This window comes from Heterocephalus glaber, unplaced genomic scaffold (assembly GCF_053883595.1).
Source record: "Heterocephalus glaber isolate CG9 unplaced genomic scaffold, H.glaber_assembly_v1.0 deba00001429, whole genome shotgun sequence".
NCBI lineage: Eukaryota > Metazoa > Chordata > Mammalia > Rodentia > Bathyergidae > Heterocephalus > Heterocephalus glaber.
Genome location: NW_028258294.1, coordinates 3,731,658 through 3,749,048, shown reverse-complemented (window position 1 = coordinate 3,749,048; position 17,391 = coordinate 3,731,658). Strand labels below are relative to the sequence as shown.

At 37.9% G+C, this 17,391-nt stretch overlaps 1 protein-coding gene across 2 annotated transcripts in view; it reads right to left on the bottom strand.

The window, feature by feature from the left end:
- Positions 1–16,545, bottom strand: part of Ccdc81 (coiled-coil domain containing 81) — a 57,331-nt gene extending 40,786 nt beyond the window's left edge. Inside the window, exons 1-5 of one of the 2 annotated variants that reach the window (XM_004868226.3) lie at positions 15,829–16,545; positions 11,487–11,548; positions 10,014–10,170; positions 5,861–6,117; positions 3,110–3,189 (exon numbers count right to left, since the gene is read on the bottom strand). In XM_004868226.3, the coding sequence (XP_004868283.2) occupies positions 3,110–3,189; positions 5,861–6,117; positions 10,014–10,170; positions 11,487–11,548; positions 15,829–15,907 (635 nt within the window). In that variant the 5' untranslated portion in view covers positions 15,908–16,545. Of the gene's footprint in view, positions 1–3,109; positions 3,190–5,860; positions 6,118–10,013; positions 10,171–11,486; positions 11,553–15,828 lie in introns of those variants that run through there. The other variant, XM_087212109.1, reaches the window with a different exon arrangement.
- Between the last annotated feature and the right edge of the window lie 846 nt (positions 16,546–17,391).

Genomic DNA, 17,391 nt, shown 5'->3' with positions numbered 1-17,391 from the left:
CTAGACTGCAGGAAAAGAAGCTAGAGCAGAGGAAGTGGAGGAAAGCCCAGTAGGTTAAAAAAAAAAAGTCTTATAGATACTGGCAAACAGAATGCAGAAGATCATCAAGAAGATCATACACCCTGATCAAGTGGGATTCATCCCAGGGATGCAGGGATGGTTCAATACATGCAAATCAATCAATGTAATACACTAGATCAATAGAGACAAGGACAAAAACCATATGATTATCTCCATAGACACAGAAAAAGCATTTGACAAAATCCAACCTGCATTTATGATAAAAACCCTATAAAAAATTGGAATAGATGGTCTCTACCTCAAACTGATAGAAGCCATCTATGAAAAACCAACAGCCAATATCATACTAAATGGTCAAAAACTGAAATCCTTCACACTAAAATCAGGAACAAGACAAGGATGTCCACTATCACCACTCTTGTTCAATATAGTTCTGGAAACATTAGCCAGGGCAATTAGACAAGAGAAAGAAATAAAAGGAAAAAAGATAGGAAATGAAGAAGTCAAATTGTCATTCTTTGCAGATGACATGATACTCTATATAGAAGACCCTAAGCACTCCACCAAAAGTCTTCTAAACTTAATAACCAAATTCAGTCAAGTAGCTGGTTACAAGGTCAACACACAAAACTCAATAGCTTTCCTCTACACCAATGACAGACTCACTGAGAGAGAAATAGGGCAAATAATTCCTTTCACAATAGCATCCAAAAAACTGAAATACCTAGGAATCATCCTAACGAAAGAAATCAAAGACCTCTTCTCTGAAAACTATGGCACTCTGAAAAGAGAGATTGAAGATGATATCAGAAAATGCACAGACATCCCCAGCTCCTGGGTAGGAAGGATTAATATAGTGAAAATGTCCATACTTCCAAAACTGCTATATAGATTTAATGCAATTCCAGTTGAGATTCCAGCAGCATACTTCACAGACCTCGAGAAAACAATCCAAAAATTCATTTGGAGCAAGAAAAGACCCAGAATAGCAAAAGCAATTCTAGGTAACAGAGACATGGCAGGGGGTATCACAACCCCCAACTTGAAACTACACTACAAAGCTACTGTGATAAAAACAGCATGGGACTGGCAAAGAAACAGACTCGAGGACCAGTCGAACAGATTAGAAGATGCAGAAACAACACCAGACACACTCAGCCACCTCATCTTCGACAAAGAAGCCAAATACCCTCACTGGAGGAAAGACAGCCTCTTTAATAAATGGTGCTGGAAAAATTGCCAAAGATTAAAACTAGACCTGTATCTCTCACCATGCACTAAGCTAAAATCAAAATGGATTAAAGATCTAAATATTAAAATAGAAACCCTGAACCAGTTGGAACAGAGGTTAGGTAGAACTCTTGAAGACATCGGTGTAGGAAAAGACTTTATGAACAAAACCTCAGTTGCCCGTGAACTAGCACAAACAATCAACAAATGGGATCTCTTCTTATTGAAAAGCTTCTGCACAGCAAGAGAAACCACCAGCAGTGTGAAGAGACAACCCACAATGTGGGAAAAAATCTTCACCTGCTCTTCCTCAGACAAAGGTCTACTATCTCAAATCTATAAAGAACTTAAAAAGATCAGACCTCCCAAATTTAAAGACCCAATCCAAAAATGGGCATCTGAAATGAATAGACATTTCTCACACAAAGAAGTAGAAATAGCAAACAAGTACATGAAAAAATGCTCAATATCACTGGTCATTCGAGAGATGCAAATGAAAACAAGGCTGAGATTCCACCTCACTCCAGAAAGAATGGCTGCTATCATGAAATCAACCAATAACCAATGCTGGCAGGGCTGTGGGGAAAGAGGAACACTGCTCCACTGCTGGTGGGAGTGTAGACTGGCGCAACCACTGTGGAAATCAGTATGGAGATACCTCAAAGAACTAGGACTGGAAGTCCCATTTGACCCCGCTATTCCCCTGCTGGGGATCTTCCCCAAAGAATTAAAAGAATCATACCACAGTGATATATGTGCACCCATGTTCATAGCAACACAGTTTGTAGTAGCTAAAACTTGGAAACAGCCCAAATCCCCATCAACTGGAGACTGGATAAAGAAAATGTGGTTTTTTCATAAAATGGAGTACTACTCAGCCATAAAAAATGAGAAATTTGAGACATTTATAGCTAAGTGGATGCACATTGAGGCAATACTCTTAAGTGAAATAAATAGGACACACATGTGTAAATACCAATAGTTTCTCTGGTGTGAGAAACTGAAAGTGTAAATAAGGACTAAATGTATAATAGGTCATGTGAAATAGGAAGAAAAGGGGCAAAGGGGAAGGAAGTGGGAGGGCTAGGGGAAAGGATAGAAGGGAATGGGATTAATATGAGAAAATGGAAAAATAGGAACAAAATCTTTGTAAATAGGGAGGACTGGAGGGGTTGAAGGGAGGGCTGGGCAAGGGTGAAAAATAAGAACCAAGAGAGACTATGTAAAGGTGCAAATTTCCAATGATGAATGTCATTATGTTGTATACCTAAAATGTACCAATGATTAGAATGAATAATCGATAATGCAAAATAGGAAGAAAAGGTCCAAAGGGGTAGGGGTAGTGGGAGGGGCAGGGGAAAGGAAAGAAGGGAAAGGAAAAAATGATGAGAAATGGAAAAAGTGGAAATAAAGTCTTTGTAAATAGGGAAGGGTGGAGGGGGTGAAGGGAGGGCTAGGAATGGGGAAAAAATAAGAACCAAGATGCATTATGTAAAGGTACAATTCCCAATGAGAAATGTAATTGTGTTGTATACCTACAATGTACCAATAAAAGAATTTAATACAAAAAAAAAAAAGTCTTATACTGCGGAGACTAAGCGTTAGTATCCTTAGTCTAGTACCAGAATTTCCAGTTAAGTCAAGAGTAGCTTTAAAAAGAAATATTCTAAAGGCCCATTGTTATTTAACTACAGAAAATGTATGCAATAAACTCTTCTTTGCTGGTGCATTAAGAAAGACAGAAAGATAATGCATTAAAAGGAGCATGAACCACAGAAGGTTGAGAAAGGCCATCTGATCAGATCAGCAGATAAGCAAGAACTAGTGCCTAGAGAAACCCACAGAGCAAAGCACTAACCTTGGAAATCCAAGAGTGCTGCCAGGCCGCCTCCCAGTGGCCTCTCTGGAAGACAACACTGAGTCCACAGTGCCAGGCCTCTGGAGGAGAGAGATAGAAAAAGTTACACCTGGGCTGTACGCCTGGACAGACAAATCAGAAACTACTGGCTGTGTCTGAGGCAAGGCTACCAGGATATTTAATGTTTAGTTTTGTCCAAGAGCTTAAAAATTCAGTGAGGGAGGGCTGAGAATTTAGCTCAGGGATTCCACTGCCTGCCTCACAAGCACAAGGTCCTGAGTTCAATCCCCGGTACCAAATAAAATTTAAAAAAAATTCAGTTAGGAAAAATTTCATTCATCAAATTAGTAACCCTGGATGGTTGCACAGCAATTCCACTGATGCTGCCTTTTCTCAAACCATCTCCTCTTTGGAAATTCCCTTCAAAGTTGACAACTTCTCTCAGACATCTTCAGACATAAAATGGGCTTCTTGAAACTATTAAGAAAATGAGCAAACTGGCTGATTCCACTCTTGACCCCAGTAATTCTAAAGTTAGGAAATTAAGTGAAGAGCTTTGGAGTCAAGTAGCCTCTCATTCAAACCCCACACTAACTGATATGTGACCTTAGGCACTAGATTTGTGGGGCAATAACGGCTCTGATTTCTAGGACTTTTATTAGGTACTTTATGTGAGTGAATACATAATAAAGATTCAATATATAGCTGCTATAATTTTACACTATATAATGACCATACTATTCCAATATTAGTATAGCATAATATAGAAAATTATTATTTTTTCAATGAATTGCTATGTCCTACACAAATGGCTTTGAAGGAAATTTCCAAAAAGAAGCTTAAAAAAATAGCCATCACTGAAATAAGCACAAGTTCCAGAAGGACTATCCCTACAGGACATTACTCATGGATAAGTCATAGGACAATTGAGAATAACACTATCACTCCCACAACTTCACAGAGTATATAGTTAATGAGCCATTGACAAGTATTGGCCTAACTGAGAGTTCCATGATTCAATAGCTGCTTTACAGCCAGACTTCTCAGCTCCTTAACTGGCTGATGTGCTTGGTGCCTCTTTACCTGAGGATGATTGATGCAATCAGAAGTTCTCAATCTGCTATGGCTTCCAAACTTTCTCTTTATACAATATCTTATTTTGGGAAATGTTCCTTAAAAGTTGTGCTTAGCTTTGCGTGGTGACCCTAATCCTAATACTCCAGGAGGCTGAGGCAGAAGGATCAAAAATTCGAGCTTAGCCTGGGCAACTTAGACACTTAGGGAAACTGTCTCAAAATAAAAAACTCTGCAGATGTAGCTCAGTGTGAAACTCCTAGATTGAGTCCCCAGTGGTTTAAAAAAAGAGTTATGCCTTAGAGTTCAGCAGACCAGGTAAAATGCTATCTTGTCTTTGAAACACATAGTGAAGCTCCAAAGTTCAGCAGAATCCCTCAGGGTGAGAGATGAATTAGCCACTTTGGCCTTGCTTATGGATTTGCAAATCTTGTCTTGTGTTTTCATAGAAAAGACAGAGTTTTGCCTGTGTATGTTCCCACTTTCCACACACTGGGTTGGCATCCCTCTTAGAAATCCTGTATAAACCAGGACGTATAGAAAACAACAAAAGTCTCATTATGTACAACCTCATCTCCTAACTTGCCATCCCAGAGCTCCATGAAAAGAGTAGAATTAGATCTTTTTCAAGGCCTTTGGATGGGGTGACTGAGTCTTGCTATGTAGTTCAAGCTGGCCTTGAACTCACTATGTAGTCTGGGCTAGCCTCCAATTCACTGCAATCCTCCTGCCTCAGCCCCCTGAGTTTACAGGCAGGTGCCACCATGCCCAGTTGCCCAGCTCTCACCGAATTTTCATTTTAAAAATCAGGGATTTTTCTCTCTAGGATTCTGTGATAATTCCATTTATTCATGTCAACTTTGCTAGTTCTCTGAAGTGTATATAAGGCCCATTGAATATTCAATAAATCCTGTTGATTATTTCATTACCTTCTTAACCTCTGCTATGCCCACTTAGAGTGAAAGTCATGCCAGCTAACTGGTTAACAATGGTTAACAATGATGGGGTGGTTGTCCCACTGGTTAACAATGGTGGGGGTTAACAGTGATGGTTAACAATGGTTAATGATAGGGGGAGTGGGATAAAATAAAATTTATTAATAAATAAATAAATAAATAAATAAATAAATAAAACCAGAGAGTAACAAAGAAGACAAAAAACAATGATGGTGCCCAATTACAAAATTTTCTTTATGAAATGGCAAATTAAAAGCTAAAGACATACTGCTGTGACTTGAACTAGATTTTGTTGTACTCATTAATGCAAAAACTAAGTGATGAGGAAGTCAGCTCAAATTACAATGCTCGTAATGCTTGACCTTGGGCCTCTGTAACCTCTCTGAGTTCTGAGTCTCCAATTTCCTCACTTGTGAAATCAGAATGACATTGCTAATTTTATAACATTTTGAGACTCAAATGAAATAACATATATTTTAAACTATAAAATATCCATAGTTATAAGAGTTTCCAATATTGGTTATATTCTTTAATTGGCATGGCTTAAAGATTGCTTTACCCTTCTCATCTTTTTTGTCAGAGTTAATCAACTATAGATATTTCCATGTACTTGGGGAAACTATCACTTAAAATATGTCAACCTGAGCTTGTCTTAATGACAGCATAGCTGTATATGATTCAGAGCTACAATGGGGAAGAGTTAAGAGAAGGAAAACATTACATTTGCTAAGGCTTTCATCAAAGTCCCACTTCCATCCACAGTACAAAGGAAGTCTTTATAAAATTTCATCTTCACTTTTCTGTCTCTGATCAGAAGTACCCCAATTCCTTTGAATGTAAACTCCACATTTTTTTTTATGGAAATGGATCGTGATAGAAAAAGCAATGTCTCCTTAACACATCCTTCCACTGTATCCCTGGTAAATGGACTCTGCAGGGATATCATGACAAAATTAAGTGGAATAACTGGGATATCGCCTAGAGGAGAAAAAGACAGTTGAGGTAAGGGAAAGGAGGTGGAGATTACAATTAAGATCTATCATAACACATAAAAATAATTATCATTTACTATTCAAAAATAGAAATTTCCACATGAAACCTTTGGTTGTAGCTAAAGTAATATTATTACTGCATTTAATCAACACAACAGTACAATTTTTCCTAAAAGTATAATGTTGTATGCTCAAAAATAAAATAATTACCTTTCTAAACAACATTCTACAGTTAGTGTTTTTAGCTTTCTTTAGGAGACACAATAATAACTGCTTCTCTTCAAAGAGCGTTTTCTAAAGTTTTAAGCTCCTTTATCTTTCAGAACATGCTGCAGCGATATTTGTGCTCTCTTCCAATTATAAAACCATTTAAGATGATTATAATTATCTACAAATGTTTTTAAAAGATAGTTTTCTTCACTTTAAGTTGTTCAAAAGAAATTGGGTTTTATACAAGGGTGGATGACTTGCAGGAAGCTCTTTCTGTCCAATGAGCCCATAAATGACACTGCAAAATAGTAAGATTATATCTAGCTTGAAGGAAACACAGGATTTACTTGACTAGAAGATATGTCAGAGCTGTGCAAGGTCCATAAGTCAGAAAAAGGGTAAATAGCAAAGAAGATCAAGGTGATAAAGCCAAAGGGAAATAATAACAAGGTCCACTGATAGAACAACAAATCAGAGAAAAGAGAAGGGTATTCTAAACATTTACTCAACCTAAATTATAGCCTTTCAAATGTCCACTATTGCTGAATGGTGAGGGTTAACAGCTCTACAATACATGAGCTTCACTATGTGTCTCCTACACAATTTCATAATAATTCTATTCCACCTCTCTTCATTTCTTTTTTTTTTTTCTAATACAATTTTTTTCAGTACTGGGGGTTGAACTCAGGACCTTCACACTGAGGTACATCCCTAGCCCATTTTTTATTTTTTACTTTAAAACAGGATATTATTAAGTTGTTAAATTGTTCAGTCTAGGTCCAATTTGCAATCCTCTTGCCTCTCAGGTGCTTGGGATTACAGGCATCCACCACAGTGCTTGGTTTCTAACACAAATTTCTTAAGAAGGTCATATTGCCTGTCTTTAGATTCTCCCTTCCATTTGCCCATTGCCTTTCTGCAATCTGTCTTCTAGCCCACTCATCGTTACACTATTAGTCATAATGGACAAGCCAATGGACGCTTTGCACATCTCACCTCTCACGACCAATCTGTAACTCTTTTGGCCTTGCCCTCTCTTTTTTCTTGTATCCACCACACCATTCTTAGTTCACCAGTTTCCTCATCCTCAGTCTCTTTGCTAGTTTCTCTTCTCTTCTCTTCATAATACTGAGGGAGGGAGGGTTGTTCTAATTATTTTTATTTTTTCAGGTTTGATTTGACTAAAATAAACCAAAAGGTGGGGTCTGAGCTGAGAAGTTATATCTGTCCCTTCACTTTGACCTCTGGCTCATGAGTCAGCAAGACTCTATAAATTTAAGCTTCAGTTTTAGGAATCTTCCCATCAATTCTGAAAGCTGAATTACAGGTACTCTCACTCTCAAAGCAGTGCAGAAATGAGTCCTCCTCTTTTTGTGCTGCTTTTTAAAAATTATTAAGCCTATGAGAGTCACAGATTTTTAGAAAAGGCAAGGATAAAACAAGGCTGCCCAAAGCAACATAAAGTGGATATACCTGCCTGACGTTGCTGCCAGCACGATGCTGATTTAGGATGAAATGACCACTTATGACCAAGGATACTGACCCTATCCATACCCTAGTTCTTCTATAACCACTCACTGTTTCTCAGAAATAATTTCCTCAACCTGATCATAGGCCATTGGGTAAAATGCCAGAGGCATCACTGAGGGTCTTAGTGTGCATTTTTCATTTTTTTGTTTACAGTATTCTGTCCTGATCTTTGTCTTCCTTATATCCTCTCCTGAGTAGACTTCTCAAATCTCGATCTCTAGTCTCTATCTTTCTCCTATGTGCTACAATAACATCTATCTATCTAAATGTCCCTATAGGAACCTCAAATCCAGCATGTCCAAAAGCAAACTCATTTTTTTTATCCATCACAGCCATCTGTCTTTCCCCTTCATTCTTTATGGCAGTTAATGCTATTCTTGCCTTGTTCATATTAGTCCTGAAATATCTTCTCTGCTGGCAGAGCACCCCCATCCTTAAACAGCCCCCTCATACATCATCGTCCTAAGCCTGCCAAGCAGAGGTAAGCAAAATCTACCCTGGGCACCCACAGCATGTGATCCAGTTCTGATCCAGACTATTTATATAGCGCTTAATTATGTTGCATCACTTGCATTTATTGTCTGTGCTAGATCCTGAGCTCTTCAAAGCAAGATCCATGTCTTAATAATCACTAAAAGCCACAATGTTTGATTAGATAACTGATCTACTAATACTAATTATTGATTATAAATTGTATTAATAATGGAGAATCATAACCCCAAATTTAAACTATACTCTTCTTTTGAACTACTTCACTTTGTTACATTTAATTCTAAAATTTCTTTATCCTGTACAAATCCAAACTACTTTTTGGATTGCAGTACAGGATCTAAGATTGAAAACTGGCTCTAATGCTAAGACAAAAACATTTTTGGAAAAAAACTGTTTTTATTTTCATTTCCTTTGGTAGATTTTTGATGAAATGTTATATATTTCTTCTGTCATAAGATTTTAGGTAAAAATGGCTTAAATTTATTAAACTCACCGTACTGAATATATTCTAAATATAGTTTGTTGGTATTTATTTTTCCACTATATAATTTTTCTGTTTTGGTTTGGTTTGGTTTTTTGAGACAGGGTCTCACTATGTCGTTCAGGCTGGCTTGAACTCACAATGATTCTCCTGCCTCAGACTCCCAAGTGCTGAGATTACAGGCCTGCACCAACACACCTGGCTATATCATTTTTCTGGTGGAAAGTTATTCTAAAAATTAATTTTCAGGAAAGTTACAGCATTTTTACCTCTGCCAATGGAGGTAGACTATCTCTCTTTATCCAAGTCTGATGCAGGACAGGACAATAAGGAACAGAGTCAGGAATCAGAAGGTAAGCCCCAAAAGGTTGCTAACTAACCAAAGCAATTGTCATAAAGCCCACAAGTAAAGCTGGATTATAAACATCCTGTGCCTAGAACCAAGTCTGACAAATAATTGGCCCTCAATAAGTATTTGCAGAAGGAAGAAAAGGGAAGGAAAGGGAGAGGAGGGGAGGGGAGGGGAGGAAAGAGAGGTTGGTTGAGATGGAAGGAGGAAGGAAGGAAGGCAGGCTCATTTTAGGGTATGGGAAAAGTATTTAAGATATGCATTAAGTATGAAATTAATCAATTTCTAACTTTTAAATTTTAATAATTTAGATTATATTGTGATAGGAACACATTTAACTATCTTTTTTCAATTTTTTTTTTTTTAGTAAATGTTTGCAGTACGTAATGATTGTATTCTTCGTGGGAAGTTGGTACATGTACATAACACATCTTAATTCTTTTTTGAACAGCTAATATTACTATAATTCTCCCACCCAGAGACCCAAATAACATTTCTCTTCCTAATAAAACTTTTAACCTCTTAGGATCTGAAAAACAAATAAGAGTCTGTACAAGTCTATGACATGGCTTTTATATAAATTTGCCTTTAAATAGCATCAGATCTTCTCATGACTGCCTCTTTTGGTATTATGGTTTAAAATGGCCTGTGGAAAGACTTATTTTCCCACCACAGTCCCTCCCTCTGCCAAAAGTACCATGTGGAATATTATTCCCTCAAACCAGAAACTAATAAGCAGCACTAGCCAATCTTTGTCTTATCATTTTTATCCCCAGGCTAGTAAATTTCTGCAAAAGTCTTAAATGTTAGAATTATTTACCAGAAGAATATACTTTGTTTTGTTTGAGTCCATGGATTTGCACTAACTTCTCAGCCATGATGAACACAGGCCTCTGGAGTAAAATAAACCTGTTGTTTCCCACCTCAAGCTTTTGTCTTGTGAAAGTGAAAGTTCCAAGTCCTGGAATCTTAACCCCCTAAAAGGAAGAAGAAGAAGAAGAAAGCGAAAAACATAATTCATTGAAAGAATGAAGAAGAACCCTTCATATTATCCAAAAAACATGAAAAGAATATGAGTTTATTCATTAAAAATTCAATGATCTCAATCATCCTTTATAGTGGTAGTATTTTATGATTCTAAATTCTGAAATAAATTTAGAATAAAATGTAATATATGCTTTACAGATATCTTCTACACATCGTTAAAAGGCTGAGGACTATGAAAACTTTCATGGATGTCATAGCTTTTAAAAGTCTATTATCTAAGATTCTCTCATCTTGTGTGATATTTTACATTTTAATCATTTGGCATTTAATGGGGCATGAGAATCCCAATTTTCTCATTCTCTTTGTCAGATCGTATGTCTCCCACTTGATATCAGCCAGCCCAGCTCCACAGGTACATGCTACAAGGCAATAAGCTTGGTGATTGGTAGAAGCAAATGCTTTTGAGCTGGGTTATGTCTACCTGGAGATATTGTACATCAAGGGTTACAAACTCAAATACCTGCAGGAAAGAGTGTGAGACTGAGGTTAACTAGCCAGACTGTGGTGGCTTAAGAGTGCACATCTCATACAAAGAGGAGAGCCATCGTGAGCTCCAGCCAAGTGTCACAGACAAGAATGGAAGGCTGTGCTTGTCAGGTCTGCTGATTTTTCAAGGAAGAGGAGGGGGAAATGCCAACTTTTATATAGACTTCTAATTTTAAGTGGTGATAGCTAATTCAAATTCTCAAATCAAATAAAATATATTTAAAGGTTAAATTCAGCCTAAGTAGTGGGAATTCTGTGTAGGGTACTAAGTTCTACAACCTCTTAACTCTCTCCAACCTCCTCCCAAAATCTGACCAGTTCTATGGTAACCAAACTCAATACTTGATAAGAGGAAACAGTCCGTCCCTGAACAAAGTTTCTCATTTTTGGCAGTTTTGCCTCATCTTCATGGATTTCAACTAAAATCCATGGCCTGCAAAAAGGGAAAACAAGAAGCATGATACTGTTCCACAGCTATGCCATGAAATGTCAGAATAGTGACAAATAGGACTCATCTAGTTTCTTTACACAAACCCAGGGTGATCAGCACTACAGTAGAAAAACAACTTACAAATTCATCACCTAGGAAAACTTCCACATTTCTTACATCTACAATCCACATGCCCTAAGTATGAACATTATAAAATCAAGTCAAACTAGGTGGCTCTAAAATCTTCTACACTCCTTCCAAAAAATTGTACAAGACTATTCAAGAAATATTCTTTGGACTCTTGTGTTAAAATTAAAGAATAAATCCCACCTTATGCAAGGTTAGCTGTCGTTCCACAAATTCTGAAACAGTCCCCCAGATAGTAGAGACTTCTGAAATTCAAAGAAAACCAAAATAATTTATGAGGGCACCTATATGTGAGCATCTTGGTGCTAGTAAGGAAAAATGTAAATATGGAATACAGAATCAAGTGACAGTAATTCATAATTAGCAGAAAATAAAGTATTAGCATTAGCAGAAAATAAAGTCATTCCAAAGTTAATTTGCCTGGTAACTAAAGCTTATCCCTTGAAGTTCTAAAAATATGATTTTAACAATAACAATAATTCATTTTTTAAGAAAACCTTTGTAGAATAGGGAGAACTCCATCATACATTTCCCTTATCCTACAAATGGAGTTAACAAAGTGTAATCTAGCTTCTTCTTAACAACTCATTAAAGTATCTACTCTGTGCCATCTAAATATTATGAACATTCATTCTTATGCCATTCTGTAATCCAGGAATAAGGCAAAGTGTATTGAGAAATATAGAGAATTGTGTCTGGGTTGACATACCCATTCCAAACCTAATAGTGTATTTATTAAAGACACTTTCCAGTTAGAAACACTTTGCAAATGAAGAGTGTTAAGTTTTCAGTTTAGAAATAAGAGATCAAGTAAGGTGACATTCAGTAGGATGCCACTGTGGCACACTGATTAAGTTGGTTACAAAAGTCCAATTCTTTCCCTAAATGCTTAATTTATTGGTATTCTCTAATGGTTTAAACCACTAACAAGAGCAGGGAGATTGCAATCATTTAACTCTGATATAGAAGGGTTATAAACATTGTTATTAGTATGTCAGGGAAAAGGCAGGTTTGGTGGATGTGAAGGAACAGTTACTCTCATGAGCATCAAGGACAAGTTTGATGTTGGAAACTCATTCGACACCAGTGAAACTAGGACTGCCTGCCGCAGTGAGCAGACAGACCAAGATTCTGCCCCTCATTCTAAAGCATGGATGTGTAGTTTCTATAATCAGGTATTTCCCCTACTCTACCCCATCCTACTACATTCTAGAACCCAAAAGAATTCTACTGCTAGCTGCCAAGAACTAAGGTCTTTAACTAGACTCAACTATATACTGGGTTACAATTTTCATAATGGTCAAGAATGTCACAAATTCACTAATAAAAATCTTAGTATTCAGATTTACATACAAATTTTCAAAGGAATTAAGTCATAATTGTTGAAGTTTATGACTAAAAGTCTTTCACCCAGACATGACATGCAGCTAAGATTTTGGAAAAACAATCTACACCAAAGGAAATGATTTAATTGGGGCCAGGAGAAACTGTATAGTTAGCAACCCAGCTCTGATGAAAAGATCAAGCTTAATTGGAAACTTGAGAATAGTTTTTCTTCATTTGTATAAGTTATTTGAGTCCACTATAATGCTCTATTCCATAAAGAATTCCTATTATAAGGCAAAGTTATATAAAGAATAAATTTTATTTATTTATTTACTTATTTTTGCGGTACCAAGGATCGAACTCAGGACTTTGCGCTTGTGAGGCAGGAGCAGTGCCACTGATCTAAATCCCCGGCAAGAATAATTATTTAAACTGACATTTGCTACTTATTACTGGAAGAAAAAAAAACAAAAGGAAAACGTGCATATTGGTGCCATTAGGAAGTATTAGGCCCTTGAAATTCAGTTAGAATATACTCATAAGTCTTACAGATTGTGATTTCTAGCTGATTTGTTCCTACATTCCAGTTTTTCCGGAATTTGTTACTAAATCTCAAAATGAAAAGAATTTCAATACAGTCTAAAAAATAAGCTGGGCGTGGTGGTGCATACCTGTAGTCTTAGTACTTGGGAGGCTGAGACAGGAGGATTGCCACTAGTTTGAGGCCTGCCTGGGCTACATAATGAGTTCAAAGCCAGCCTGAACTACAAAGCAAGACCCTGTCTCAAAGCAAACAAACAAAATTCCTGCATACAAGTGTTTATAGTAGCTTTATTCATAGCTGCCCAAACTTGGAAGCAACTGAGATATCCTTTAACAGGCAAATGGATAAACTGTACATTTAGGTAATGAAATATTATTTACCCTTAAAAATAAATGAGCTGGGCCAGAGATTTAGCTTATTGGTTCGGCCGCCTGCCTCACAAGCTCAAGAACCTGAGTTCGATCCCTGGTACTCCCCAAAAAAGAGCTATTAAGCCATGAAAAGACATGGAGGAAAGTTAAAAATATATTACTAAATGAAAGAAGCTACTCTGAAAAGGCTGTATAATGTCTGATTCTAACTATATGACATTCTGGAAAAGACAAAACGATAGAAACAATAAAAGATCAGTGATTTCTCAGGGCTTGTGGGTGGGGCTGAGGATGAACAGGCAGAACACAGAAGATTTTTAGGGAAGTGGAACTCCTTCGTATGACACTGTAATGATGGGTATAAATCACTTTACATTTGTTGTAGAACGTACAAAGCCAAGAGTGAACCTAAATGTAAACTATAGACTCTGGGGTGGCTATGATGTGTCAGTGTATGTGCATCAGTTTTAATGACTGTACCACTCTGGTGGGGGGTGATAGCATGCATAGATGATGACATGCAGGAAGCTGTTGCATCTACTGGGGTAAAATGTAGAAAATCTCTGTATTTTCCTCTTCATTTTTCTATGAACTAAAAAGTGCTTTTTAAAGGGGTCTTTTTAAAAAAGTTGTTATCATACCATTTATCTTCTTGGTAGCACTTAGCTAAAATGTAAATTTATGAAGTATGATTGAAATATATGGTGAGTGTTTAAATTAAAATTTTGTTTTACAGTAAAAGACACATTGCCATTAATCCCCCTCAAAGTATTCTCCCTAACTTCTAATCCACTTAGCCCACTGTTCTTGCCATTTTCTGAAGCAGATGTGGAAGTCCTCTTTGATGAATGTCTTCACCAGGTGTGATGAAAAATATATATATACAATGAATGCTCCTGCTGAGTGCCATCCATGGAATGGCAGGCTCCTAAATACATGGTGTATCTTCATCCACCGTATTCACCTGATGTGGCACTGTGCAACTTCTGGTTCTTCCCCAAAGTCAAAATGACCATGAAAAGTAAACATTTTGAATCGATTCAGGACATTGAGGTAGCCAAAGCACCACAACTAAAGTCACTCACAGAAAAGGACTTCAGAACTGCTTTAGAAAGTGGCATGGGCTGGGGATTTAGCTCAGTGGTTCTGCCACCTGCCTCGCAAGTACCAGGTCCTGAGTTCAATCCCTGTACCAAAAAAAAAAAGTGGCATGAATAATGGTGTGTTCAAAGCTAGAGGGAGGTATTTTGAGATGAATTAATAACAATGTGTCTTTTACTGTAATACTTTGTTTTAATTTAGACATTCACTATATGTTTGGATCACACCTCATTTATTTGTGTGATCATTTGTTTAATGTGTATCTTCTCCAAATAGATTGTAAATTTGCAAGGTTCCCTAGATAGAACTCAGCACATAGGATTTTAAAATTACTTGAAAGACTATATCAATTTATAAATATGGCAAATATTTTTAAATCCATAAAGCCATTCCCTTTAATGCCTTTGTCAGAATTATTTTGACAGGAAAATTAGGAGTGCTATGGGGGAAGAAAAAAATCATTCTCATTGATTTTGTCTCCTAAAGTCATTTGGTTAAAGCCTAGCTAACATCTCTAAGTTACAATGGCTTGATAATAATAGCTTCCATTTCTGAAATATTTTTCTTCCAAAGGGATCCTATGGCTTGTAAACAGATCTCAAAGTCCAGTTGGGGTGAATCTTCTTAGAAAATATGCTAAAAACAGACTGTGTCTTGCTACTAACCAAACCTGATGAGGTTTCTACGAAAGGATGTCAAGTCCCGCTGTAAACAGATACCCAGTATCGCTTTAAGATCATCTCATTTTCTTAACTGCAAAATTAGTGTGAAAGACAACAAAAGCAACTGTGCTTTTGTATGAACTCTGAAAAGGAGCCATTTAGGGTTCCTCTAAACGGCTTTTCTCTGGGTAGCCGCGAGAGTTTCCCTCTGCCCCGTGGGTGGGGTCTTCGTTTTTCACTAGCATTTGTTGAGAACTTTATGATAGTCCGCGAGCTGAGTGTCGTATATGCTTTAGCGAGTTTAGTCAAAACCTTCAGTAGGCTCCTTTCCCTGAGTAAGGCAGCCAATAATGTCTCTAGGCATCCATCTTGGGCTGATTTGATTACTATCTCGTTGCTAAGGAACCTAGTCCTTCCAGGCCAGGCCCATAGCAGGAATGGGAAAATAGATACTGCGCCTCCCGCCTCCCAGCGAAGAAGGTAAAGGTCCAGACCCCAAGTCTCCCCGCTCCAAGCCTTACCCTCCTTGCTCAGCGAGGGCAGCGTGGGCAGCACCGGCCTGCCCAGCTCCTGTACATCAGGGAGCATAGTGTCCAACATCTTCAGTCCCCAGTTCACTCCTTGTTTGGTCCTCGGTGGCTCTCTTCTTCCTTCCTTATAGGAAGTTTCTCCTAAAGTGATTTACCCACCCACCAGCCACTTCTCTCTGGAGCCCAGGATGTCCTTTAAAAATAAAAATCTTGAAATTTTTCTACTTTTTTCTTAAATAAATGTTATTTCTCGCCCTTCCTGTCCCTTGCTTGATCTGGCTCTTGGAAGGCTGCCACGGCAGAATGCCTGAAAACTGTCCAGCCTTTCTCCAAGAGTGCAAAAAATGTGCCCACCAGAACAGTGACAGACAGAGTGAGAAAGTGAGCCGGAGCGGGAAGCAGGTGCTGAAGGAAGCGGAGGGAGAGGAGGGCGGAGCGAGTTGCTAGGACGCAACAAAGGCTCGGCGGTTGCTAGAGCCTCAAGGCAAGGATTCGCCAAACCCTTAAACTGCAGTTCTCCTCCCAGTATCCTTCCTACCTTGTGCCCAAACCTCAGTTGTTAGGACATCTTCCTCTCCCTATCTGCACAGATAAGTGGGGTGACCTTCTTCTGGGCACACACTCCCCCCGTGTTTCTTGAATGAAGGTTAAGAAAGTTGTGAAAGTAAGCAGAGCTTTGGGAGCTTCCCCAAGATCCACGCCACACTAGTGCATATGGATTTAAAGCACCATCTAGTGGTGAATTAAAATTCTGCTAGAGGAAAAAAAAGCCATGATGACTTGTATGTACAAGTAAATATACTTATTGCCAAAGAATAGTTGTTCTGGGGAGAATGTTTTCTGATTTTTCACTTACTCCCATTTTCTTTCGCCCTCCTCTCATTTTGTTCCATGCTTACTTTTCAATCCCTTTCTCGAATATTTAAACTGCTCTTCTGAAAATACAGTTCTAGTTAGCATCTGTTTAGTTTTGATGCCCTAAAAGCAGATTTTCTTTTGGAATTTACACATCCACATAGTGTATAATATTGGTGGGGCAGTAATTCCTAGTGACCATGCTCCTATTCCCAAAACTGAAAGAACCATGCCTTCCTTTCCTCAGCTAGACCAAGAGCCAGGCATGTGACCCAAGCTCAGTTGTCAGAGCTCATTCTGGGGCTCAAATTGTTAAGATGGTGACATTTTGATAGCTGGAAAATCTGGAAGATAGTTATGCAGGGATAGCATGCATCCCTCATTATCTCATTTTAAGACAGAGTTCCTAATGTCGAGCCCTCCATAGCCCCCTTTCTAAATCTGGTTCTCTGAGCTCCCATCATTCTGTGGGCTTCCCAAAGGTCTTCCAATAACTCACTTCTACTTAAGTTAGCCCAAGTCAATGTCTGTGGCCTTGTCTGCTTAGAAGTTTACAAAACAAACATTAGACTAACGTAGTGTAAAAGAAGGAAGCTACCCACCCTCCTACCTCATTTTCAGAAAATAAATGGAGTAGAGAGATATGTTTAAATCCTAGCTTTAATTAATCAGGTGCCTCAAGCAGACCTATATGCAGTT